Source organism: Myotis myotis, unplaced genomic scaffold, assembly GCF_014108235.1.
Source record: "Myotis myotis isolate mMyoMyo1 unplaced genomic scaffold, mMyoMyo1.p scaffold_m19_p_10, whole genome shotgun sequence".
Taxonomy (NCBI): Eukaryota; Metazoa; Chordata; class Mammalia; order Chiroptera; family Vespertilionidae; genus Myotis; species Myotis myotis.
In genome coordinates this window covers 79,119,515-79,146,142 of record NW_023416314.1, presented here as the reverse complement: position 1 = coordinate 79,146,142, position 26,628 = coordinate 79,119,515, and the positions used below count along the sequence as shown (strand labels likewise).

The window sequence follows — 26,628 nt, the reverse complement described above, 5'->3', positions numbered from 1 at the left end:
ACATGGGAGATCGAACCTCAGACCCTTCGATCCGTGGGCCAATGCTCTAACCAGGGCCGATGCCTGACTTCTTTCCCAAGCATGAGACAGAGGCTTCTCTGTGCTGCCCATTAGTATTTACCCAGTAGTGGGCTGGGGAAAGGGCTCAAAATAAGACAATAAGACACACCTTTCTGAGTTTACAATTTGCCTAGTCCTGGTTGCGGTATCTTCCCTTTTCTCTGTACTTGATCATTAAGGAACCAAACTATTTCGACAGTCATTCTTTCAACAACAAACATGTATGGAGCATCTACTATTTGCCAGTCACTATGCCAAGCACCATGTGAGCCTCAACTTTCTCAGCAATAAATCGAAGAATTGTGCTTCTTTATAGAGAAATGATAATTTGAGTGAAATAATAATTTGTGCAGGTCTGTCCTCTGCTTTCTAAACAACAGGTACCTATCTGGTAATTGAGACAATCCGATTGAGGCAGGATAGTAAGAAGCCAAGAAAATTCCCTGGCAAGTGGAATGGGGAGACACAAGTAGATGAACGAACTGGCTGAGCAATTTACAGCCAGGAAAAGCCAGGTGTCCAGCCACACGCAAAACTGGTGCCAGACCTCGCCCCAGGGTGGCCTTTCCTCCCCTGGCATATGGCTGGCCATGCAGTTCAGACCCCTGACCTTTCCTCCCTAGAGATAACCTCTAGGCCTCAGCTGTATTTCAGCTCCAGGCCCAGAAAAGCAGCAAAAGCAGGCAAGTGACACCAGGACCAGCTGTGATGAATGGCCCCCTGCCCTGGCGACGACCAATCAGTGGAGACCAGGACCTGAAAGGATAACCCGGAAGAGCTGGTGAATATTCGCTTGAGATCCTCCCCTAAGACCGCCCCAAAGTTCCCAGCTTTAAAACCCTCACCACTAAGGACCCAGCACATCTCTCCCTCCTGAGAGCAACTTGAGCCTTTCCCTTCCCTCTTGTTCCCCCACAGACAAGCACCTCCTAAACTCTAAGGGCGGGACCGATGAGACTTGCAACTAGGGGAGCAATGGGCAGCGGCAGCTCTTCCCTGATAACCCCCAGAACCTGTCCCCGAGGCCCCCTTTTCTGACTCTCCAGTGAGCTGACAACAGCCCGCCTTGGCTCACTTCTTTTCTTTTCTTTTTGTGTGTGTGTGGGGGGGGGGGGGGGGCGGGATGGCGGGCGCGGTTAACTTCTTTTCCATAACGTTTCTAGAGAGCCAAGCGGCCCAGCCTAGCCTCCCTCCTGCTGCTGCTTCTATTCTAAGCCCTTCCTGTTTCCCTGACCCCGGCATTAATAAACGTGCTCGCAGAATCACCAGGACTCATGTTCTGAAATTGTCCCCGCAGCAGGTCAAGAACCCGCCTGCTTCAAGTCCAGAGGCAGACCCGCTCCCCCCTGACCTGTGACAGGATGACGCCATCGCACATTTCCAGATGCCCCCTAGGGGGCACGTTCATCCTCCATGACAGCGGTTCTCAACCTGTAGGTCGCGACCCCTTTGGGAGTTGAACGACCCTTTCACAGGGGTCGCCTAAGACCATCGGAAAACACATATATAATTACATATTGTTTTGTGATTAATCACTATGCTTTAATTATGTTCAATTTGTAACAATGAAATTGGGGGTCATCACAACATGAGGAACTGTATTAAAGGGTCGCGGCATTAGGAAGGTTGAGAACCACTGCTCCATGGAGAAACACCCCCCAAGCTCACCCTCCAGGATTCCAGGTGCCAGGGAAAGGGGAGGCCCTGTGACTGGCAGGTTCAGGATGACGCCAGAGGCCCAAGATGCGGAAGGTCTGGACCACGTTTCTGGGGAACAGAGCCTTACACTGGCCCCGGGATGAGCTCGGCGGCAATCCCGGGGCTATCGGTTACTCTCCATGCAGCCAAGACAAACCCAGGAACTTCAGGTTTCCGTCCCCAGCGGAGCCTGGGGTCCTGGGGAGGGAGGAATGGCGGTGCCCTCGGAACGCCAGGCCTCGGGGTGCGAAGGGTTACAGCAGGTGGCAGCGCGGAAGCCCCCATCGCCACCAGAGGGGCCCGAGCAGCCCGGCTCGGCGACCTCGCGGTCACGTGAGAGCGAGGGCGGGACTAAGCGAGGGGTCGGCCAATAGGCTGTGCTGTCGGTGGGCGTGATAGCCAATAGGAGCAGGGAGAGGAGTCCCGGACTAGGAAGAAACAGCGGCCGGGAGGGGGCTGCGGGGACCATGGGCCTCCTGACCATCCTGAAGAAGATGAAGCAGAAAGAGCGGGAGCTGCGGCTGCTCATGCTGTATCCTCCCGGAAGCCGGAGCCGCCAGGGTAGCGGGGCCCGGCCGGGCGGGCGGTGCGGGGCGCCCCCTACCGGGCGCGGGGTGCCAACTGCCCCTTGTGCGTCACGCACGTGGGTCCTACCAATCACTCGGCGGGGGGGCCGGGGGAGGCCGAACCAGCGGCTCGGGGCGAGCAGGCTCCGTTCCCAGGCCAAAGCTGGGGGTCTTGGGGCGCAGCGGCGGGACAGGTGTCCCAGTGTAGGGGGAGGGGCCCGGAAGTGACTCGGCCGCCGCCACCCGGCGGTCTGGCCCAGCGTGGGGCCGCTGTCCTCGGCTCGGCCCTCCTACCCCCGCCCGAGGGGTGAGGCCGCGGCCCCGCCCTCAAGATCGGAATCCCGGGGTCGCCCCGCCCTCAGCTCCTGGAGCAGCGGGTGTCGCCTCCGCGAGGGTCCTTTCGCGGGTGGGTCGAGCTGTCCAGCCTGTGCTGCCCACGGCCCGTCGATGTCAGTGGACCCCGAGGGCCCCATCGACCTTCCGAGTCCCATTAACAGGCGTCTGCGCTCTTCGCCCTGCTCGGCCCCAGGCCCCATGGGGGGCGACTCTGAGAGCCAGAGCTGGGCTGCCCTCACCCCGACTCCGACTCCGCTAGCTGGGAGAGAAGACATTTACCTACGCAAATAACTCGAAAACAATATTCACAGCATGTCTGCTTTAAAGAACCTCGAGGAGGACACAGAATTCACTCATGCACGAAATACTGAGCACCAACTGTGTGCTAGGCACTGTCCTAGGGGCTGGGGTAAAACAGCAAAATAAACAACTCCCACCTTCATGGCCAGTCTGTTATGCTGGAGGGAGGGGGGTGTTAATAACATAAATGAGGAAGTGTATAGTATGGATGGAGAAGGAAGGCCGCGTGGAGAAAGTGCAGACGGGGGTGAGGGTGGAACCGTGTAGACATCTGGGGACGTTCTTTAAAGCAGAGGGACAGCGATGCAAACTCCTCCCAGGAGGAGCCCGGGTGGATTCTTCAGGGACTGACCTTGGCGAGAGCAGTTGCAGGGACGAAGTTGGAGCAAAAGCCTCGTGGGTTCCAGAAAGAGCAGAAGAGAAGTTGGAGGTGAGAATGCAGAGGTTTTGAGGAGAGTCGCTGTTAAGGGAGGGACATAAAGGGATTCGGGGAAAAGGGATCAAGAGATCCCAGTAGCTCAGGGGCCTGGAGTTGCTGGAGCTGGGGGGCTGCAGCAGCATCACCGACACTGGCCTGCTGCTCATCACCTGGGGCCTGAAATTTAAATTTTTTTTAAAGAAAGGAGGATGTTTGCTTCTAAGGTGGCAGAGGTGCCAGAGAGTTTGTGCGCTGAGGGGAATGATCCAGTGGAGAAGGAAATGTGGGTGATGAAGTTGGGGGGTGGGGAGGTGAGGGGATCATCCGTGGCCAATTATCAGGGGCTAAGGCTGGGTCTCGGGACAGGTGCTCTGTCACCCCCATGTCACTGGCTTGAGTCACTTGCTAGGTCAGGTGAGCAGAAAGGCTGCTGAGTCCAGGGCCTGGGCCCCGTCGCAGCTGCAGGCCCCGTCAGTGTGAGGAGGTCGAGGAGGGTGGTTCTCTCCTGCAAAAACCTTGAGGCCCTCCGAGAGGCCTTCCCTGGCGCCTGCGCTCCAGCACCTCGTCCGTGTATTCCTTTTTTTTTTTTTTTAATTAAATCTTTATTGTTCAGATTATTACATTTGTTCTTCTTTTTTCCCCCCATAACTCCCCTCTTCCCAGTTCCCGCCCCACCCTACGCCCTCACTCCCCACCCACTGTCCTCTTCCATAGGTGCACGATTTTTGTCCAGTCTCTTTCCGCATCTCCCACACCCCTTTCCCCCCCAAGAATAGTCAGTCCATTCCCTTTCTATGTCCCTGATTCTATTATGATCACCAGATTATTTATTCACTTGATTCTTAGATTCACTTATTGATAGATGCATATTTGTTGTTCATAATTTGTATCTTTACCTTTTTCTTCCTCTTCCTCTTCTTAAAGGATACCTTTCAGCATTTCATATAATCCAGGTTTGGTGGTGATGAACTCCTTTAGCTTTTCCTTATCTGTGAAGCTCTTTATCTGACCTTCCGTTCTGAATGATAGCTTTGCTGGATAAAGTAATCTTGGTTGTAGGTTCTTGGTATTCATCACTTTGAATATTTCTTGCCACTCCCTTCTGGCCTGCAAAGTTTCTGTTGAGAAATCAGCTGACAGTCGTATGGGTATTCCCTTGTAGGTAACTGGGTTTCTTTCTCTTGCTGCTTTTAAGATTCTCTTTGTCTTTTGCTCTTGGCATTTTAATTATGATGTGTCTTGGTGTGGTCCTCTTTGGATTCCTTTTGTTTGGGGTTCTCTGCGCTTCCTGGACCTGTAAGTCTATTTCTTTCACCAGGTGGGGGAAGTTTTCTGTCATTATTTCTTCAAATAGGTTTTCAATATCTTGCTCTCTCTCATCTTCTGGCACCTCTATAATTCTGATGTTGGTACGCTTGAAGCTGTCCCAGAGGCTCCTTACACTATCTTCATATTTTCGGATTCTTTTTTCATTTTGCTTTTCCAGTTGGGTGTTTTTTGCTTCTTCGCGTTTTGAATCTTTGACTTGATTCTTGTGCTCCTCTGGTCTGCTGTTGGGTGTCTGTATAATATTCTTTATTTCAGTCAGTGTATGCTTAATTTCTAGTTGGTTCTTTATCACAACATCGAGGGTCTCATTAGATTTCTTGAGGATCTCACTACATTTATCGGAGGTCTCACCAGTCTTTTCGAGGGCCTTACTAAGTTTATCAGCAGCTTCTAGACAGTTCTTGAGAGACCTTAAAAGTGTGGTTTTGAGCTCTATATCTTCCATTTCTGACATTTGCGTCCTGTTTCTTTGTCTCCGCATTTTTTTATCTTTTCTTGGTGCACCCCCTAGTGGTCTTTGTGCGCAGCCTTGTAGTTAAGCCTTGATTGTTGTCGGTAATACCAGGGGTGATTTGACCTCCAGGCTAACTGGCTATGAGAGTCAGCTGTGTCTGCAGTGGGAGAGCTTCTGTGCTGGATCTCTAGGGCGGTGCTAATCTAGCCTTTGCCTGAGGCTATCCGGCAAATGGCTCTGTGCAGGGCTTGGGCGGGGCGGGTCCCCGGGGATCTACAGGGCGGGCAGAGCGAGCAGTTATGGCGGCTCTCAGTTCCGTCCCTAGGGGCTCTGCCTCTCAGAGTCCCCGCAACTGCTGCAAACCTCGGAGAGAAAGCTGCCTTCGAGTTCCGACCGAAGCCAGACAGTCCCGCTTCTCCCATTTGAGTCTGGGTCCCCAGAGACTCGCCCGGATCTGGAGCTCAGAGTCTGAAACTCCCTCCCGATAGCCCTCCGCCGCCAGCCCGCTCCGTGCGCACTCCGCACCTTAGTATTTCACTTCAGCAGTGCGCCTCCTCTGAGTCTGGGTATGATATTCTCTTTCCTCCTAGTTGTAGAATTTCCACTCAGCCAGCCTTCCTGTGGCTCTGGATGATGCCTGTTCTGTCCTTTAGTTATATCTCTGAAGTGGTTGTTCGAGGCAGCAATCTCCGGCGTTAACCTATGTCGCCATCTTGGTTTCTCTCCCGTGTATTCCTTGTGTTTTTCTTCGTTGTCTGTCTAACACTCACCAGGACCTGACAGAACGTCCTCATTGGTTTACACTCTATCGCTGCCTCCACACAAGACCTTACTTAAGCGCCACTAGGGCGGACGTTGACTCCAGGGCGCCCCAGCACCGGAAGGGGGCCTGGCACTTAGTGGGTATTCAGCAAATATTATGGCGCTCATTGAGGAGCCGTTGGTCAGAAGATAAGAGTCTTGTTTCTTGATATTTTCACGTTTATCGTGGGTCGGTTATGTGCTCAAGGGATTTTGATAGGTGGTGGGAAATGACTTGTCCCATAAGAGGGGCACTGTCACCGAGTCACCACCCTGCAGAGAGGGGGTTTCTCCTTAACCGGGTGCGCCCCAGCGGCCTGGACAACGCCGGCAAAACAACTATCCTCAAGAAGTTCAATGGAGAAGACATCGACACCATCTCCCCAACCCTGGGCTTCAACATCAAGACTCTGGAGCACCGAGGGTGAGCGGGGTCCCTGTAGGCGGGCCAGCCCAGAGCAAGGCGGGGAGGGTGGGAAGGGGCCAGACTGACCCTCCAGGCACCCGCTCCGCTCCCTGCCTAGATTCAAGCTGAACATCTGGGATGTTGGCGGCCAGAAGTCCCTGCGGTCCTACTGGCGGAACTACTTTGAGAGCACGGACGGCCTCATCTGGGTGGTGGACAGCGCCGACCGCCAGCGCATGCAGGACTGCCAGCGGGAGCTCCAGAGCCTGTTGGTGGAGGAGGTGGGCAGGGGGCCTGGCTGAACGGGAAGGAGGGATGGGGAGCCGGGCTTGCACCTGCATCCAGGCCCCAGTGCCTTGTGCAGGGACGTGTGGACACCTCCCTCAGCAGATCCCCTGAGCCCGTGCCCCATGGGCCACAGGTAGTTCATGCTATGGGCCGAGCCCGAGTTCACACGCCTGTGATGTCACTGCTTCAGCACCCTGAGCTTCAGTTTCCCCACCTCCAACCCAGCTTTAGGGAGGATGACTGCAGGCCAGTGTGTGAAGCTTTGGGAAGCAGTGGAGCCTGGCTCAGGAGTTAGCCTCTTCGCTGTGTGACCTCAGGCAAGGCCCTTAACCTCTCTGAACCTTCACTTCCTCATCTCTAAGGTGGGCATTATCATTAGAGTGATCTTATAATTTGTTGTCTGGGCCAAAACACTTTAAAAAGTAAAATTTAAAAAAAAAATAAAAAGTAAAATTTTAGATTTACAGAAAAATTGCAAAGATAATGAAGAAAGACTATCCTGCTTCCCCATGTTGGTATCTTCCATAATCACTGTGTGTCAAAACTGAGAGTAACCCTGGGAAGCTACTTTGGAAGAGTAACATAGGCTTTTATTTGGATTTCACCAGTTTTCCCCCTGATGCCCTTTTTCTGTTCCAGGATTTGATCTAGTTAACTGCACTGCATTTAGATGAAACAGGGACACTTTTGAGAGGGAAAGAGGGAGTTGATGAGGGGACAACAGGCATGAACGGGGCTGTCCCGGGCACACGGGGACACGTGGTCACTGGGCATAACAGTAGCTGCCTCCCAGGGTGTCGAGCAGTCCAGTGAGATCAGATGCCCAGCGCGAGCCAGACCCATCCACGTGGAGCAGCTCCCAGGACTGAGCACGTGGAAGGAATAACTGGACTTGGAGGCAGAGCGGCCTGGCAGGGCAGTGGGGCAGTGGAAGGGCTCCATGGACGTGCAAGCGGGAAAGGCCCTTCCCAGCAGACCCTGGGCCTTTATTTTACACGTCAGCTCATCAGGTGGAGCATTCGAGACCACAACGGGCTCTCGGATCATGTTATCCATCACCCCCTGCCCATTTATGGAAGAGGAAACAGGCATGGAAGGGAAAGGTGCCCACTGGGTGCTTATTGGACTAGAACCAGGGCCCTGGCCCAGCCCAGGGCTCCATCACTCCATGAGCGCCCGGCCTCAACGGCAGTGTCCACACTGCCCTCCCCACTCCCACCTCCACGCTGCACTGCCCCGGTTTTCCAGGTTGGTCTCCGACTCCAGATGCTCAGGGCAATTAGATGAGAAGTCGAGCTGCTCTCTGAGCCCCGTCCCCCTGTTTGTCTCCCCAGCGCCTGGCTGGAGCCACCCTCCTCATCTTTGCTAACAAGCAGGACCTGCCTGGAGCACTATCTTCTAACGCCATTCGAGAGGTGAGTTCAGGCCCTGGCACAGGCCCATGGAGGGAAAGGGGCATGTGTTTGTTTAATTTATTTTATTTATTTTTTAAAAAAAATATATTTTTTATTGATTTCAGAGAGGAAGGGAGAGATAGAAATATCAGTGATGAGAGGGAATCATTGATCGGTTGCCTCTAACACACCTCCTACTGGGGACCAAGCTCGCAACCCAGGCATGTGCCCTGGACCGGAATCGAACCCGGGACCCTTGAGTCCGCAGGCTGACGCTCTACACCCTGAGCCAAACTGGCTAGGGCATTGTGAGCCTGCTGTGTGGCTGGACCTCTTCGGGGCCCTGGAGATTCCGTCATCAGGAAGAGTAGTGCCTCACAGGCTGGAGGGGGGCAGACTGCAAACAGGTCATTCCACAGGGTGACAGTCGCCAAGGCGTGAGTGCTTTCTGTGTGCGGGGCTCTTTGCCTGGTTCACTCATTCAGGTCCCACAACCACCTCATGAAGTGGGAGCTGTTATCATTCCGCAGATGGTGAAGCCGGCTTAGCGAGGTCAGGTAACTGGCCCAAGGTCACACAGCCAACAAGCCAGGGTTAAACGCAGGCCTTTCTGACCCCAGAGTCTTAACCTTTACTCTGGAGCTTCAGCACCAGAATGAGAAAGAGTGGGGTTAAACAGGGGTGGGCAAACTTTTTGACTCGAGGGCCACAATGGGTTCTTAAACTGGACCGGAGGGCCGGAACAAAAGCATGGATGGAGTGTTTGTGTGAACTAATATAAATTCACAGTAAACATCATTACATAAAAGGGTACGGTCTTTTATTTCAATAGTTTTATTCATTTCAAACGGGCCGGATCCAGCCGCGGGCCGTAGTTTGCCCACGGCTGGGTTAGATCGTTGGTTCTGCTCCTTACTGGCTGTGTGGCCTCAGACAGGTTGCTTAACCTCTCAGCTGTGGTTTCCTCCTCGGTCAGTGGCCAGCACAGGTGCTCGCTAGTGTGGCCTTGGGAGGAGTTGATGAGAGGACATTGTGGGGCCACAGCACAAGGCCTGGACCCTAACAGACGCCTGGACGCCTATGTTGCTATTTTCTTCCTAAGGGGTAGCGCTGGCCTGACAATGTGCAGAGAGCCCGGGGGATCTTCACTGGGGAGCAGGGGAACTTCCCAGGGCGGGACCTGGAGACAGCACCCGTTTCCCCTGGGCCAGGAGAGGGGAGGAGCTGCGGGCCAGCTGGGAGCTTCCCAGGCCCCACCAGCACTTCCCTCCCTTTCAGGCCCTGGAGCTGGACTCCATCCGAAGCCACCACTGGTGCATCCAGGGCTGCAGCGCGGTCACAGGGGATAACCTGCTGCCTGGCATCGACTGGCTCCTCGATGACATTTCCAGCCGCATCTTCACAGCCGACTGAGCCGCTCCAGGTGCCCCCACCTCGCAGTCCGGGCCCCCCCTAACCCAGACCCTCACCAAGCACCACCCATGGGAGGATGGGAGTCAGCCAGCCCAACTAACACTCCACGCCCCTCCGTAACCTGCTGCTGCTGCCCCATGGCCAGCCCAGATCCTATGGCAGGTGGGCCGCTGCCTGGCTGTCACCCTGGCTCATGACCCAGCCCCCCTGCAGCTGCCAGACCAAGAGGCAAGGGCTGAGGCTGGGAGGGGGCTGCCTCTGCTGCTATCGAGACTATGGGCCTCGTCCTTGCTCAGCTGTGAGAATAAACTCTTCCTTGTCCTGATTCCTGGCTGAGTCATTTGCTAATTCAACAGCTTTAGAGACCACCTAGGGACCACAGTCCAGCGGGGGACAAAGGGACAGATCATTTCAGTCAGAGGGTTAACTGATGCTGTGTCTAAGGGATATGCAGAGTATAGAAGCATAGGACCGGGCTGCAGTTATTGCCATTTGGAAGAGTCCAGGCAGGCTTCCCAGAGGAGGTGACATTAAAGCTGGGAGTATAGGATGAGTAGGAGTTTTCTGGATAGAGGAAAGCGAAGGACAGTTTAACAGAGCGACTGCTATCCTCAGAGGTATGGATTAGAAAAAGGGTACACATACACCCGTACATCAGGACTCACAGCTTCTTGAATGGAACACGGGCTGAATTTCAGCTCCCAACTTCCTGTAGCAGCCAGGAACCCACATGCAGTGGACAGCCTGCAGGCTGCACAAGGCAGCACAGGTTCAAGCAGAGGAAATCACATGACAGGAATAAAGAGCAAGGGCTCTTGGGAAATAGGGAGTGCCTAGGACACAAGCAGGAGGAGCTGACCAAGAGCAGAGCATGGAAGGGGCCTTCCTGAAGGCTCTAGGCCAGTGGTTCTCAACCTTCTGGCCCTTTAAATACAGTTCCTCATGTTGCGATCCAACCATAAAATTATTCTCGTTGCTACTTCATAACTGTCATGTTGCTACTGTGATGAACCGTCATGTAAATATCTGATATGCAGGATGGTCTTAGGCGACCCCTGTGAAAGGGTTGTTCGCCAAAGGGGTCGCGACCCACAGGTTGAGAACCGCTGCCCTGGGGCACTCTGAAGCAGGGGCTGGTCTGAGGAAGATGGGAACGAGGGCGCCCAGGATAGCAGGACGGACGGATGTTCCACAGGGACCTGTGCTGTGGCCTCAACGTGGCTGCTTACCCTGCAGGCTTCTGTCCGGAGACCTGCACTTCCGGTCACGTTGGAGAATGGCCTGAGGAGTACAGACTCAGTATTCCAATGGCAGGGTGTGGGCACGCACCTCCAGGAGGCCACATGACTTGCTCAGAGCCACCCAGCGAGGAAGTGGGGGCGCTGAGACTTGGACCCAGCACACTTCGCCCTGTAACTGCTTCCAGTGTTTGTCTCTGCTTAAAATGCAAACTGCAGGGAGAGGGTCTAATGAGAGCAGGGCAGTTCTGCCAAGGGAAGGGAGGAGGAGGCACTGGATTTCCTCCTGAATTAGCTCTGGGACCCCTTCCTGGAGGGGTAGAAACCTGTGCAAAATCTGGGCTCTGTTAGGGTGAAAGAAGGGAGGTGGGAGTTGGGTGGACACCCTTAAAAAACATCAACTGTCCTTCAGGGTGGAACAGTGCAACCGCCTGCCCTGTCCTCTATGCAAGACGGACACCATGGCCATCACACTCCCAAATCTTGCGCTGAGCGCACGTACCCAGGCTCTGGGGCCAAACCCCAGCTGTGCTCCTCCCTGGAAGATGCTGAGCAAATCACCTAACCCATCTGGGCCTCAGTTTCCCCATCTACGAAGAAAATGGTGCCGACCTCCTAGGGTTGTGATGAGGACCAGACGGGTGGGTGTCTCGTGTCTTAAGCACTGTACAAAGCTAGCTATAATTATCATCATATGAGCCAGTGGGAGCTCAAACAGACCCAAGCAATGTGAACTCAGCCATCCACTGGTCTGGGTGAGTCACCCGTGTTCAGGTCCTCCTGGGGGCCCTGAGTCAGCATCATCCTTGATTTAAAGAGCGAATTATGCACGTCAGGAAAATAACAAGGCTATTATACTCCTCACAAAGGCCTATGGACGGGGAGTTGGAGCTGTGGCCGAAAGTCTGCGTCACATGGTCAAGCAGGGCGAATGTGGGGAGCAGCTCCCTGCAGCTGCACGCTGGCGGCGCTTCCCTCTCCCTACCTTCTTCGCAGGCTCTTCTGTTTGCTTCTCCCAATAACAGAGCCGGTGGAGTTTGGTGATCTGGAGAAGGCCAGAGACCGCTGATCTAGATAGGAAAGGCTCTGGAAGGGGCGGAAGAAAGCAAGCAGAAAGGGGAGCATTGGGAGCCACTGGGCCAGGAAGGGAGGTCATGATGGGTGACAAGGAGACTTGGAGACACAGCCCTGCCCAGAAAGATCTGGGGAGCAGCAGCCATGTCTAAAGGGGTCTTTAGAGGAACCCCATCCCAGCCAACTCCCCAACCCCTCCTAGATGAACTACCTCACTTCTGAGTTTCCAAGGGTCTGACTTGGGATTTTGCTGTGTGTTTCTTTCTAGAAACAGTGTCCACACAGCTGAGTTCTCGTAACAAGAGATGAAAGTGCTTCGCCCATAGTCAGGGTCCGTGACGGCCTGCCCCCGGAGCAGAGCACACCTGCCTTTGGTCGGAAGGACATTTCTTGGAAGGATACTGGGGACTCACGGCCTCCCGATGGAGACTGGATGTCCAGGCTTGGAAAACAGACGGCTTCAGAGGCTGGGCAGCCAGTCCACAGCCAGCACTGTACTCCAGGGACACCTTGGTCTCCTTGCCAGGCACTGCGCCCTCTGTCTTTCACTAGAGATTCAAGGTCTCAGGAGAGAGTCCCTCACCCCCACCTGGGACCTGCGGCAAGAAAAGGAGGTGACACCTTTAGATTCCGGAGCAGGAGGCTGAAGGGCTACACATACTACAGAGCTACCTCCAAAATGATACTAACAGGAAGGGAGGAAAGAAACACCCACAGTGTCTATGATCATATCCCCATTCTAGGGATGAGAAACTGAGGCTCGAGTCGTTATGGAACTTCAGCACCCTTGACACCAACGTGCTTCTCCGGCGTTCTTTTTGCTCCCCCCATCCTTCCAGAAAACATGAACTAGGGAATCCCAGGGAGGGAGACAGGAAAAGAATTGAGCTATGTCCGGCACATATAGGACACAATACAAACTGGGCGAATGGCCCTAACCGGTTTGGCTCAATGGACAGAGCGTCGGCCTGCGGGCTCAAGGGTCCCAGGTTCGATTCCGGTCAGGGGCATGTGCCTTGGTTGCAGGTACATACCCAGTAAGGAGTGTGCAGGAGGCAGCTGATCGATGTTTCTAACTCTACCCCGCTCCCTTCCTCTCTGTAAGATAAAATATATTAAAAAAAAAAAAAACCAAAAAACTGGGCGAATGGATGCAAGGGGATTGGGAAGCAGCGGAGAAGCCGTGTGGAGATGTGCGATGAGGGTCACTCTCGGATGGGTGGACAACCTCCCCATCTTAGCCTCAGATCACCCAGTTTACGCTTTGCCAACTACCAGACCTTTTTAGACGCTCCCTTGGCCGCGCGCCAGACCGCGAACGGCGCCGTCACTTGCGACCAGCTCCCTGGGCGGGAGGCTGCTGGGCGCAGGCCCGCGAGAGGTGAGGCTGGCAGCGGCTGACCCGGAGGGGCGGGGGCGGCGGGCGGCTCGCCCCGGCTGGGCTGCCATGTCCCGCCGAGCGAAGGACGACTTCCTGCGGCACTACACCGTCTCCGACCCCCGGACGCACCCCAAGGGCTACACGGAGTATAAAGTGACCGCGCAGGTGAGGCGGGGCCAGGGGCACCTGACGGTCTCAACGCGAGAGGGGCCGTGTTGGACCTTAAGGCAGGTCGCGGCTGCAGGCTCCTTTTTGGCGGACAGAAATAGGCGTCCCCTTTAAGCGGAGGTGTAGGTGCGAGTCTTCTGGGGCCTCTGCCGCCGGCAGGGGGCGGAGCCATGGGAGGGCGCTGTCCTCTTAAAGGGGCGTGGACTGCAGTTCCTGGACCTGAGCGTTGGGGTGCCCACGCCCCAAGTGTGGTGTCTGGGCATCAGGCTGTGAATTTCTTTAAATTAATATGAACGCTCTGGCTCCACCCAAATATTAGTTAGTTCTCCAATCTCTCAAAGTAAGTTTTGTTTTTTGGTTTGTTGGATATTTACATAAAAGCACTCTAAAGAGTTTATTTTTAAAATAGTATTAAAAAAAAAAAACTTGTCTATGACTTTAAAAATTCATATAGTTCACCCGGCTGGTGTGGCTCAGTGATTGAGCCTCGACCCCATGAACCAAGAGGTCAGGGTTCGATTCCTAGTCAGGGCGCATGCCCGGGCGGTGCGCTTGATCCCCAGTCGGGGGCGTGCAGGAGGCAGCCCATCCATGATTCTCTCTCATCATGGATGCCTCTCTCCCTCTCCCTTCTTCTGAAATCAATTAAAAAACACACACAGTAGTTTTTTTAAAAAGGAGCAACCATTGAATACATAAATAAGTGGAACAACAAATTGATGTTTCTCCCCCTTTCTCTCTCTAAAATCAATAAATGTAAATTTTTTAAAAATAATAAAGTTCCATGTTATACTCCCATTCTTGCCAGCACTTGCTATCATCAGCATCTTTAATTTTAGCCATTCTTGGTGGGTGTGGAATATCTCACTGGAGTATTAATTTGCATTTCTCTGATGAGAAATGATGTTGAGTGTATTTTCATAATCTTATTGGCACCCTGGCCAGTGTGGCTCAGTGGTAGAGTGTCAGCCCACGTACCAAAGGGTCTCAGGTTTGATTCCCTGTATGTACCTGGTTTGCAGGTCGGTCCCAGGCCCCAGTCAGGCCACGTGTGGAAGGCAACCAATTGATATGTCTCTCTCACATCAATGTTTCTCTCTCTCTCTCTCTCTCTCTCTCTCTCTCTCTCTCTCTCTCTCTCTCTCTCTGTCTCCACCCTCCCTCCCTTCCACTCTCTCTAAAAATCAATGGGAAAAATATCCTTGGGTAAGGATTAACAAAAGACAACAACATCACAACATAATCTTATGGGCCACTCATATGTCTTTTTCTGAGGGATGTGTCCAAGTATTCTGCCCATTCTGCCTGATTTTTGAAGTTGGGTTGTTTGTCTTATCTTTTTGTAGTTCTTTGTATTCCGGATATGAGTCCTTTGTTAGGTACATATTGCTCAATGGTTTTTAAAACAAGCTTCTACTTTGAAAACTGTCAAGTACTCCAAGCTGTAGGATGTTATTGTCAAATTATTACCAACAAAACAGTGAATTGGAGTCTTCTTACTACCTCAGGCCTGTCTGCTCGACCAGGGGTCACAGCCCCAGTGATGGTTTGTCTTTGTCCAGGAGTGTCCATCCACAGAGGCTCCCTCCTTTAGGAAGGAGCGGCTCCTGGGACAGAACCCCACTTTTTAGAGAAGCTGCAGGGACTTGGCCCTTTGAAGGAGCTGACATGAAAGTCGGGCTGAGGATGCAGGAGTCTGGAGCAGCCTATAGGGAGCCTCTCATTTGACAGATGAAGAGACCGAGGTGCATGATAGCAAAACGGCCCCAGGTTACACGCAAAGCCTGAAAGCCAGGTCACCTGGATACCAGTGGCCACTGGCTGCCCCTCGGAGGGGAGCTGGGAGGTACCTGGGGCACCCTAGGATTTCACAGGGTGATGGGATGGCAGGTGCCAGTCTCTGGTCTCACCTGGTTCTTGCCTTTCTTCCTCAGTTCACCTCCAAGAGAGACCCAGAGGATGTCAAAGAGGTGAGGCTCCTGGGAGGGAGGGGGCCCATTCCCCCATTCCAGATCTGCAAACAGCAAAGGAGCAGCAGCTGGTAACTCTGTGCGGACACCAGCCCCCTTGACCCTGGGCCGGGCGGGGGGCGAGGGGGACCTCTCCCCACGTTGCTGGGCCAGTCAGGTCCCCGTTCCTCTTAGGTGGTGGTCTGGAAGCGGTACAGCGACTTCCGCAAGCTGCACGGAGACCTGGCCTACACCCACCGCAACCTCTTCCGCCGCCTGGAGGAGTTCCCTGCCTTCCCGCGGGCCCAGGTGTTTGGTGAGTGGCTCTAGGCATTCAGGCCAAAGATGGTCGAAGAGTTGGGCACAGGGGGCCTCTGCTGGCGGGGGCTGGAGAGACATTCCAGGGGCTGGGAGGGCCCTGGGAGCTGGCCTGTTACCGATGGAGACCTGGAGGCTCACCGGAGCCTCGCCCTGATTGTGTCAGACGCTTTACCATTCCTGCCCTCATTAGTGTTAGGTTAGGTGGCTCAGGAGGCGGCGCAAGAAATAGAGTCCAGTGAATCAGAAAAGAAAGGAAAGGAAAAGGTTTATTCTGCGTCCCCGGGAGACCCACGTACCCCAAGGACAGGGCACGTGGATTCACACCAACAGGGAGGGGGGCGCTTTTTTATACTGCGGTTGGGTGAGGGGCGGGGACATGAGCTGAGGAATTCTCTGCTGCAGGGAATGGGCGGAATATTCAGGACGAAGTTCTTATCTGTGTGGGGGTATGTGAATTCAGGGAGAAGAAGCTGGTATCTGTGTCTGGCACCTTGATCTGTGAGAAATTCCAGGGGAAGTCCATTATCTTGTCATGTCTGCATGTATCCGATCCTGGGCTCTCTCCGACCTAACATCCCGGCCTTTTGGTGATAAGGGACGGCGACTCGTTCTGGCTGCTTCCAGCTGACCACGGGCGGCGAAGGGGGGCGTTTAAAGGCCAGGGTTAGGCAGAGGCAGATCGGAGGGGAGCCGAGTGTAGGGATGGAGCAGGAGCTGATTCACATTCACGTGTGACATCTCCGCAATCCGGGAGTGGATGAACTTGAGGAGGCAGGGCCTAGGAGAAAAAAGAACACAGATGAGAATCAGGGGCCCTATCATGGGTAGGACCCAGGTGGCTAAGGGGCTTTGGAACCAGCCGGAAGGAGAGTTGTCCTGGAAGTGTCCTGCATGTAGTTCTTCAGTCAGCTTAGTCAGGGTCTGTACGTTTACGTTTTGCTCCACTACTCCGGACTCGATGTAGTAACAGCATTCTTCCTGAAGGAATATGCAGGTTCCTCCTTTTTCTGCAGTCAGAAGGTCTGAGGCGAGCTGGTTCTGCAGGGCTACTTGGGCTACTGATGTCACTTGTCACTGTAGGGAGGCTAAAAAGAGGCGGTAGTAGACTCCAGGGCTAACTGGAGCTTGTCATTAAAGTACTGAGCAGTGACCAGACTGTTCCCGAGGTCCCCCCAGTGAGGCCTACTGAGGCAGCGATACTCACCCCTAAAATGACAGGGGGGAAGGCAGCCCAGCGGGTCCAGGGATGGGATGGAGGGAGCAACCAGTGAGCTCCGACTCTCCATACAAGGTTAGTTGGGGAACTACTGTGACCACGAAGCAAGGCCTGGGGTCAGAGGAGTTCATGCAGTTCCTTAAGGTGCCGTTGCACCAAAAGAAGGTACCTGGGCTGGCCTTGGTGAGACTGGCTGCAATGTGGTATGATAGTCTCTTCTGTGGCAACCCCATAGGTGTTGACATCTTGATTACATCTGGCTGGGTTCCGCTACCGGGTGACTTGTTTGCCGTTCTGGTAGTAGGTTTCACGGACCTTGAACCTCCACACATAAGCGGGTGGGGGTGGATGTAGGTTGCTCAGGGCCAGGAGGAGAAGGGGGAGGGGAGGGCGGTTAAGGCAGACCTTAGTGGGGCCCAACACCTCACATTTATAGATGTCATGCTGCTCCGGGGTCCTCTTGAGTCTGGAGAGGCGGTGCCAGGACAGGTCGTCAAGCTGGAGTCGCCAAGCAGCTTGGCCGCAGTGGGGGCTGTGAGGATTACAGTGTGAAGTCCTGCCCACCTAGGCTCCAAGGCTTGTGGTTGTAGGTTCTTAAGGAGGACCGAGTCACCAGGATGAAGGGCTGGTCTTGGGAGTCCTGTTCGGTCGGCTCTGGCTTGGGCAGAAACCTGTTCTCGTGTTCTCGGAGCAATTGCCTGGTTAAAGACAGATATGGGAGATACGTACCCAGGGCAGGGGGATCAGTAAGAAGACGGTGGTTGAGCAAGAAGAGTCAAAAGGGCTCAAGAAAATGGGGCTCCTTGGTGTAGCCGGAGTTTGGTCAGGGCCATGGGCAGGAGGTCTGGCCAGGAGCTGCGAATTTCTAGAGAGAGTTTAGTTAGATGGTTCAATAGGTTGGAATTGAGTGGCTATGATGAGGGTTCAAGCCAGTGACAGAAATCCAGCAGGATGTAGAGGAGGAGGGATTGATGTTAGAGAGTAGATGGGAAGTTGTGTTGATGAGGGTGGGCATAGGAGTAGGTCCAGGGTTCGTAGAGAGCGACATTAGAGGATTTCCCATCCAGACAGTAGAATTGATGACTCCCTCATCATTCCGTGTCCGTTTCACCTGAAAATATGAAAAACCTGAGCAGAATTGGAGGGTCCCTTGCCAGGTAAGAGCCTGTGAGGAATGTGTCATCCGGTCCTGGATGGTGTCGCCGAATCTTCTTCGGGGATGGTGGGAGGCACTCGGTGAGCCTGAGAGAGGTAGGTATTGCAACGAAAGTGGGAGAAAACATTAAAATGCGCTGATATCCAAAGGAAAATGGAAGGAGCAGTGGAAGCCAGGGACCTGGAGGCTGGAGAAAAGGCGGAGAGGGAGGGAGCAGGTCGCGCAGCCTGTTCCCAGGCCTCTAGCCGCTTGGATTTTAAAACTGCCGCATTTTTCCTTTGGGGAGGGTGGAGGGGGATGGGGCGAGGTCAGAGCAGTTTTCAGTTCAGAGGAGGGGACAGTTGTGGCGGAGAGAAGGAGAAAAGGCGTTCACAGCGAAGACTGAGGTAGGCGACGACTGAGCTAGGCAAAGACTGAGCTAGGCTACTGTGGTCTGGGACAACTGGGCCCCATGACGGGATGCATGGCAGTGGAGGATCTTTGTCCCTGTAAAGGGAGGGGGCCAGGAGTGGGAGGGGCAGGGAAGCTGAAGGGCTCAGAGTGAGCTGCAGAGTGGCCACTAGGATGGTGAGGATGTCTCGTCCTAACAGGGGCATGGAGCATGCTATTATCAAGGAGGCAGGGAAGGGGTCCAGTGGCCAGAGGGCAGGTGGATTTGCCGTCAGCACCCATGTCCGAGATCTTGGAAGGATAAAGGGGCCCTAAAAAGGAGGGCAGGACAGAGAAGGCAGCCCCCGTGTCAACCGGGAAGGTGACCTACTACCTTCATTGTGACCCAAGGCACAGCGAGGAGATTGGAGTCATCGAGGCTGGGCTTCTTCAGTCTTCAGCCAGTTCCAACATGGCCAGCGGGTCGTCCTGGACTGGAAGGGTGGTCCCCCCATGCTGAGGCATAAGGGGCCCGCCACTTTTCCAGGGCAGTCATTCTTCCAGTGACCATTTTGACCTCACGCCGGGCAGTGCTTGGTCGGAGCTCGGGGCCAGGGGCACTGCATTGCCCAGTGGCCTTCATTTCCGCATTTGAAGCATTCTCCAGGCGGTGTGCGTCCTTTCGTTGCACCCCCACCGCGCACGGCCCCCTTGGGACCATGCGCGGCTGCCGTCCACCTCAGGGCCACAAACAACTAAGGCGTGTCTGCAGGTCTACCTCCTGTGGAAGGCAGGCCTCCCATTCTGACTGTGCCTGCTCCTCCAGGGCATTAAGAACCTTCAAGGCCATTTTTCACTCGATCTCGGACCTGGGTTTGAGGACTAATAAAGACCTTAAAGGTCGGGTTAGAGAGGCCGTTTTGGAGCTGACGTTCTTAGGATTTGGGCTCTAGGGGAGAAGGAAGCTTCTCGTTAAGAGGGTCTGAAGAGAGCACAGCTGCAACCTCTCGCAAAGGAAACTGGTCGGCCACCTGTGAACTAAAGTGCTGGCAGTCATGGTGGCGGAGTTTCAGCGGAAGGCGGACGGTTAGACCTTACAGAGGGCACTGCGTGGGGTACTGGTTACTAAGGCAGGCTGTAAGGGGAGGGGATAGCGCGGGAGAGGTGGCCTGGGTGGGCTTGGGAGAGGTATTGGCAGTTGAGTTTAAAAGCTGCAACCTCCCAGGGGCAGAACGGAGGAGGAAGGACAGAAGGAAGGTAGAGCCTACGGAGGCGTGTGTGCACCGACTGAGAAAGCAGGCAGAGGCGGCAGGGGACTTGAGTTGCCGTCTCCCGCAGTGGCTACGGCTTTAGCGGCTGCAGCGGTGCGCGGACGGACAGACCAACTGCGCGGAGGAGGGCATGGGGTTGTAAAAGGCGGTTTGAGTTCCCGGCCGCTGTGGGGCGGGCAGAAGAGGGGAGGCGGGGCCAGGGGTCGACGGAAGGCGTGGCTGGAGGAGAGTCCGGCAGGGAGGGAGGAGGGGAGAGTGTGGACGGACAGGGGCACGAGGCCGGTGGGAGAGCGGCGGCTTATGCCGGGGGAATTTGTGGTGGCCTCTGGTGAAGGGGGGGTCGGAGAGCACAGAGACAATGATGATGATTACGGCGCTCCGCCACCCACACACAGCACATGAACCCACCCCCACATGCACCACACACACCGCGGGCTCAGCGGTGCGGGGAGCAGCACGGCGCAGGGACAGCCCGGAGGGAGGAGGAAGGACAGGAGGAGGAGAAATGGCGGAAGGAACTTTGGGGGGGGGGGGACGGGGAACGCAGAGAGATGGAGAGAGGCTTAAAGAGAGACTGAGAGAGACTGAGAGAGAGACTTGGGCAAATTTCCCAATTCGCTGGCAGAAATTACTGAGGTCGGTGTGACGGTAAAGTCAGGGTCCCGTTTTCATACTGAGGACGCAGGTCCGGGGCAGGCCCAGCGTTTAGCCAGATCAGCGAGCAGGCACCCTAGAGGTGTGCTCAGGTCAGGTTTGGAATTTGGATTCCCCCTGTGCTTGACCCCTGTGGCCTGTAGCGGGGCTAAAGGCTGGCGTCCCAGCGGTTTAACCCACGCTACGGAGGGACGGAGGGACCGTGGGCGGGGTAGAGGCGTCCCTGCTACCCCCCCCAGGTCCGGAGGAGCCTTCCTGGAAGGGTCTGGAGAGGCAATCTCTGACGTGGCCACGGTTTACGGACAGAGATGCCGGCGGGCGGGCGGCCACCTGGGACCGGCACGGGGCGGGGCGGGACTCACCGCTGATGCTGCCAAACTGGGAAAAGTTGCTGAGCTGAAGAGATGAGGTCCTGATGGGTCCAGAGCCACGAGGAGGGAGAGGCGGGCACCCAGAGCCGTGGAGGGACGGCCAAAGGGAGTGCTCGCGCCACCCGGGTTTCAAGGCACCAAATGTTAGGTTAGGTGGCTCAGGAGGCGGCGCAAGAAATAGAGTCCAGTGAATCAGAAAAGAAAGGAAAGGAAAAGGTTTATTCTGCGTCCCCGGGAGACCCACGTACCCCAAGGACAGGGCACGTGGATTCACACCAACAGGGAGGGGGGGCGCTTTTTTATACTGCGGTTGGGTGAGGGGCGGGGACATGAGCTGAGGAATTCTCTGCTGCAGGGAATGGGCGGAATATTCAGGACGAAGTTCTTATCTGTGTGGGGGTATGTGAATTCAGGGAGAAGAAGCTGGTATCTGTGTCTGGCACCTTGATCTGTGAGAAATTCCAGGGGAAGTCCATTATCTTGTCATGTCTGCATGTATCCGATCCTGGGCTCTCTCCGACCTAACAATTAGCACCCTTTTCAAGATGAGGCAACTGAGGCTCAGGGAAATGGAGGGGCCGGGCCTGTAAGTGACAGAACCAGAATTCCTACCCACAAACCCAGGTTTCCAGTAGACCTGGCCTGTCCGAAAACAGTAGCCATGAGCCACACGTGTCCGGCAGCGCTAGAGATATGATGGGCTGTTTGGGTCACAGACACAGGCGGGAATGTAAACCATCACAACAATTTATGTATTGAGTATATGTTCAGATGAGGATGATTTGAATATACTGAGTTGAATAGAAAATATTACAATTAATCTGTTTCTTTTTACTTTTAAAAAATATATTTTTATTGATTTCAGAGAGGAAGGGAGAGGGAGAGAGAGATAGAAACATCAATGATGAGAGAGAATTATTAATCGACTGCCTCCTGCACACCCCGTACTGGGGATTGAGCCCACAACCTGGGCATGTGCCCCCGCCCGGAATAGAACCTGGGACCCCTCAGTCCACAGGCGGACGCTCTATCCACTGACCCAAACTGGCTAGGGCTCTTTTTACTTTTTTAAAATGTGGCTACTAGAAAATTGTAAAATATAGTAAGTTACATATTATATTTCTGTTGGATGAGGCTGATCTGCACTTGGTTCTCTAGAATCACATGAGATGTTTTCTGCAGCAAGGTTCTGCTGGCAGGCTGTGCCAGGCAGTGGGGAGAGCAGCAGGGCAGCATGGTATTGAAGCTAGAGTTAGCTACCTAGAACAGAGCAGTGAAACTGTAATAAAAGGGGGCTGCTTGCTGTGTGACCGTGGGCAAGTCTCTTCCCCTCTCTGAGCCTTACTTTGCCCCTCATTACATCAAAGCCATCTGAAATTATTTGGCTTCTTGATGGTTGCTTGCCTCCCCCTGTCTAGGATGTGATATCTATGAGAGCAGAGAGCTTGCTTCTCGCTCACTCACCTTATGAACCTAGCACATAGTAGGTGTTCAGTACACATCTGGTAAATGGATGAACGGAGGGATCGGTCCCTTCTTTCAAGTGCCCTCCACTTGGAGGAGTCGGGGATGATTGCTGGGAGAATGGGGAGCTCAGATGGGCTGTTCAGATCCTCTCAGGCAGAACCAGAAGTGGCCTGGGGGCCACAGGCCCTGTGAGTCACTGCTTCCCTTCCTGCTCCTTCTCTTGGGGGCTGCAGGCAGGTTCGAAGCCTCTGTGATTGAGGAGCGGCGAAAAGGGGCTGAGGACTTGCTTCGCTTCACTGTGCATATCCCCGCGCTCAACAACAGCCCCCAACTCAAGGAGTTCTTCCGGGTATGTGGACCTGCTCGACCCCTCCCCCGCACCTGGGAACCCTTCCTGCTCCCGGCTGCACTCTGTGACTCCTCCCGGCTGGGCTCTCTCCTGCAGGGTGGGGAGGTGACACGGCCCTCCCCGGTGTCCAGGGACCTGCACATCCTGCCACCCCCTCTGATCCCCACACCGCCTCCTGAGGAGTTCCAACCACCACCTGATGAGTCCTGGTTACCCCAGCCACTCCCCACAGAGAAGAGGGGCCTTGAGGAGTTGGAGGTGCCAGGTATTAGGGGTGGGGGAGGGAGCCAAGGCTGGTGGGTCCAGAGTGGGGCAGGGGCCCACTCCCTCCTCAGTGATCTTAGTGAAAAGCCTGGGGTGTGTTCCAGCTCTTTTACCACTAACCCGCCGGGAGCTCTGCACAGGGCACCTAGGCTGTAGTTTCTTAATCTGTAAATGGGTACAAACCCTAAGAATGGGCTTGTCTACACTCAGGGTTGCTGCTCGGATTCAGTGAAATAGCTCCATTTTGAAAGCTGTGAAGGAATAAGGGCAGACATAAATGTCACCCATGATCTATTCCTCAGCCGACCCCCTGCCATCCAGCCCAGCCCAGGAGGCCCTGGATCTTCTCTTTAACTGTGGGAGCACCGAGGAGGCGTCTAGTTCCCCTGCCCGAGGCCCCCTCACTGAGGCCGAGCTTGCCCTCTTCGACCCCTTCTCCAAGGAAGGTAACAGCTGGGACAATCAGAGGGAGGGCTGGGCAGAAGGTGCTCAGAGGAAGGGAGGCAGGCAGTGCCACCAGGTAGGCTGTGGTGCCCGTGTAAGTCTGAGAAAGGTGCCCTCTGTGGGCAAATGGCAGCCTCCAGGAGAATTAGAAGCAGGTCCCATCGCCCTGTGCCAGGGCGTGGTAAGCTGGATGCCCTTGTGCAGTGAGCAACCATGGAGGAATGTAATAAGCCACTTCCCAGGGGAGATCTTCGCCCTGCAGAAGCTCTGGAAGGAGCAGGGGCCACCCTGCTTCAGGCTGGCTCAGGGCCTGAAGTCAGGAGAGGCCTATTGGTCAAGGCGGGTGAGGCCTGCGCTCAGGAAGCAGCAGGGGAAGGCCCTGGAGAAGCTGTTGGCCTGTGGGGGCACCAAGATGGAAGGGGTCCCCATGGAGATCCAGGTCCTGAGCTCCTGGCACTGAAATGGGGGACCCGACAGTCCTGGACTCTGTGACCCTGGATCTCTCCGTGGTGAATTCTCTGCGTTTATGCTGCTCCTGCAGCTGCTGTGTTGAAGGGGCTGGTCTCACCTAGGGATCATCATGAATCCGTTTCATCTGGATTCCTCAACAGCCTTTAAGCCCATGTTATTGGCTTCTCTTATTCTTCCTTTGGTGACCTCCGGCAGGTACTTAGCTTTCGGATCAGTTTCAGACACTTGAGCTCTCTCACCCTCAGGTCTGGTCCAAACCGGGACCTCGGTCTCTCATCCGGTTTTCACCCTCACCCCCTCGACCCTGCTCAGTCCTGACTGGTGGCCTGGCCCCTGGTCCTGGTGACCAGGCCCTTGGTGGCCAAGGGTATGAGGGTCCTTTTGCTCCTCTAATTTGCTCCCTCCCCTTCCTGCTCCGGCCCCTCCAGGGTTGGGGAGGAGAAGGGAATTAGGGGGGACAAGGCAGGAGTGGTGTCACTGGGACTGATGTGCCGGCTCTGAGGGGCAGGTGTCCAAATACTCTGCCTTGCCCCAACCTGGGCTGCCCGGTGGCCAGACGCCTAGACAGGAGCCCTATTGAGTCCTCCAAGGTGGCTCCCGTGAGACATCCCTCAGCCTGTGCGAGAACTCACAAACCCTGACCCCAAAGCCAGGAACTGCACTTTGCTCAGATGCCGCCTCAACTTCTCGCCCTGCTCTTGTGGGCCTCTGAGCATCGGAAGCTCCAGACAAGCATGGCACTCTCTCTTCATCTCACACCAAACTCCCGAACTCAAGTATTAGGGCACCCCAAGAACTCTTCTGCCTTCTCTCCATTAGCGACGCAGAGGGATGCAGGCACAGCTGGGAAGTGAGATGGCATCTTCCCTTCCTGCAGGAAGCCCTGCGCTGCTCATGGGGTCACTTGGATGGGGTTGGAGAGATACCCACACTTCCCTCTCTGGGCCAGCGGTGTGCCATGGTGCTTCTTGATCCTGCACCTTGCCTTCAAAAGCTTTTTTATCACAGATTCACCAGATCTCTAGTCTTCTTTTGTATAAGCTACAAAGGAGATGTTCACCCACCTCTTTGCCAATCCTGGGGGTATATGAGCCCTCTCTCTGGAATGTGAGGATACCTACTACCCAGGGTCTTCACATATGGGGCCTCAACAAGAGCCCTAAGCCCGACCAGCATGGCTCAGTGGTTGAGCATTGACCTATGAACCAGGAGGTCAAGGTTCGATTCCTGGTCAGGGCACATGCCCAGATTGCGGGCTTGGTCCCCAGTGGGGGCATGAAGAAGGCATCTGATAATGATTTTTCTCTCATCATTGATGTTTCTGTCTCTCTCTCCCTCTCCCTTCCCCTTTGAAATCAATAAAAATATGGGTGTTTTTGGTTTGTTTGTTTTTTTTAAAAGCCCTGAGATTCCAAGGCTTGGAGTATTTGTACCCTTGGCCTGGCGTAGCTGGTCTAGCATCCTTCAATTAAACTTTATTGAGGGAATTCTTGGATTGATAGATCAGCTGTAGTCAGGGGGAAAGTAAGACTAGTGACCCAGAGCTTGCAAACTAAAGTTAATGTGGACTTTAAAGAAAGAATTAGGAAGGAAGGCTGTTTTTACAAAAGCTATGAACTCCACCAGTCAAATAGATCATGGCTACCTTTCCATGCACAGTGGCTTCGGAACTGCTCAGGCACTGCTTCTCCCCACCGGGGCCAGGTTGGTCCCCTAATGGGAAGAGAGGTCTGGGGGTGGGCAGCAGGCCCTGGGAAAGGGACAGCCAGTGTAGCCTGAGTCCTCCATATCTGATTGCAGAAGGTGCAGGCCCCAGTCCTACCCACATAGGTGAGCTGACAGCAATGGAGGCAGAGTCTGAGAGGCTGGACCAGGAAGCCTGGGAGCCCAGAGGACAGGAGGAGGAAGAAGACAAGGAAGGAGGGCCCACCCCTGCCTATGTGAGCCAAGCCACTGAGCTCATCACCCAGGCCCTGCGGGATGAGAAGGCAGGCGCCTACGCTGCAGCTCTGCAGGGCTACCGGGACGGCGTGCACATCCTGCTTCAGGGAGTCCCCGGTGAGTAGGACTGGAGAGAGGAGGGTCAGGCCTGGGGTCCCAGATGGTGCAGTGAAGGGAAGGGAAAGTGAAGAACAAGCAAGTCAAGGATGAGAATTGCTCCTTACTGACAAGCTGTAAAGCCTTGGGCAGTTTCTCTGCCTCTTGTGGCCTCAGTTGTCTTGTTTATAAAATGGGAAGATAGATCTGATCCCCAGGGAAGGGGAAAGACACATGCTTTGTGAGGGATAAGGGTCTAGACAGGGGTTCTGAACCCAGTAGCTCAGTTGAGCCATTCTCTCTCCACAGGTGACCCATCGCCTGCCCGGCGGGAAGGAGTGAAGAAGAAGGCAGCCGAGTACCTAAAGCGGGCAGAGGAAATCCTGCACCGGCACCTGTCCAAAGTCCCACCCTGAGAGGGAGCGGACCCTTCCCCCGGACTCCAGCACTGCCAGCCACCCCCTTCTCCTCTCCCTGGAACTTGCCCTATCTCCTGGTCTTGTAACTCGAGAGACCATTTCTGTATGTAACTGGACCAAGAATGAGAAAAATAATGACTTCTCAGTTCCCTGACCACACCCGCCAGCATGGAATCAGGGACTCACACCTTTGATCCTGCCTGTCTCTGTTGATGTGTGGGCAGTAGCTCTAAACTTTCTGTTTATCCTTCTAGAACTGGGGTCTGCAAACTGCGGCCTGCAGCCAAATCTGGCCCACCACCTTTTTATTTGTAAAGCCTGTGAGCTAGAATGGTTTTTACATTTTTTAAATAGTTGAAAAAAATCAAAAGAATAATGTTCGGTGACAGGTGAAAATGAAGCTTAAGTATCTAAAAATACAATTTTATTGGACTACAACCAGGTTCATCCATTTAGTATTGTCCATGGCTGCTTTCTCATTACCCGAGAAGGGTTGACTGGTAGCAGAGGTATGTAGTTGCCACCGGAAGTCCCAAAACATTTACT

The 26,628-nt window shown here is 54.5% G+C and overlaps 2 protein-coding genes across 4 annotated transcripts; both read left to right on the top strand.

Annotated features, from left to right (window-relative positions):
• Window positions 1-2,131: 2,131 nt before the first annotated feature.
• On the top strand, window positions 2,132-9,788 carry ARL2 (ADP ribosylation factor like GTPase 2). The gene is made up of 5 exons (XM_036326727.1): window positions 2,132-2,290; window positions 6,276-6,386; window positions 6,487-6,649; window positions 7,991-8,071; window positions 9,329-9,788. The coding sequence occupies exons 1-5, from the start codon at window positions 2,226-2,228 to the stop codon at window positions 9,461-9,463; spliced, it is 555 nt and encodes a 184-aa protein (XP_036182620.1). The 5' UTR covers window positions 2,132-2,225; the 3' UTR covers window positions 9,464-9,788.
• A 3,315-nt stretch (window positions 9,789-13,103) lies between these two features.
• On the top strand, window positions 13,104-26,520 carry SNX15 (sorting nexin 15). 3 transcript variants are annotated; one of them, XM_036326723.1, is made up of 9 exons: window positions 13,104-13,321; window positions 15,259-15,294; window positions 15,469-15,589; window positions 22,332-22,447; window positions 22,544-22,712; window positions 23,014-23,157; window positions 25,286-25,330; window positions 25,427-25,684; window positions 25,973-26,520. In XM_036326723.1, exons 1-9 carry the CDS (start codon window positions 13,223-13,225, stop codon window positions 26,077-26,079), a joined length of 1,095 nt encoding a protein of 364 aa, XP_036182616.1. In that variant the 5' UTR covers window positions 13,104-13,222; the 3' UTR covers window positions 26,080-26,520. The 3 variants fall into 3 exon arrangements, with proteins under 3 accessions (XP_036182616.1, XP_036182617.1, XP_036182618.1); XM_036326724.1 differs by lacking the exon at window positions 25,286-25,330; XM_036326725.1 differs by lacking the exons at window positions 23,014-23,157; window positions 25,286-25,330.
• The last annotated feature ends 108 nt before the right edge of the window (window positions 26,521-26,628 follow it).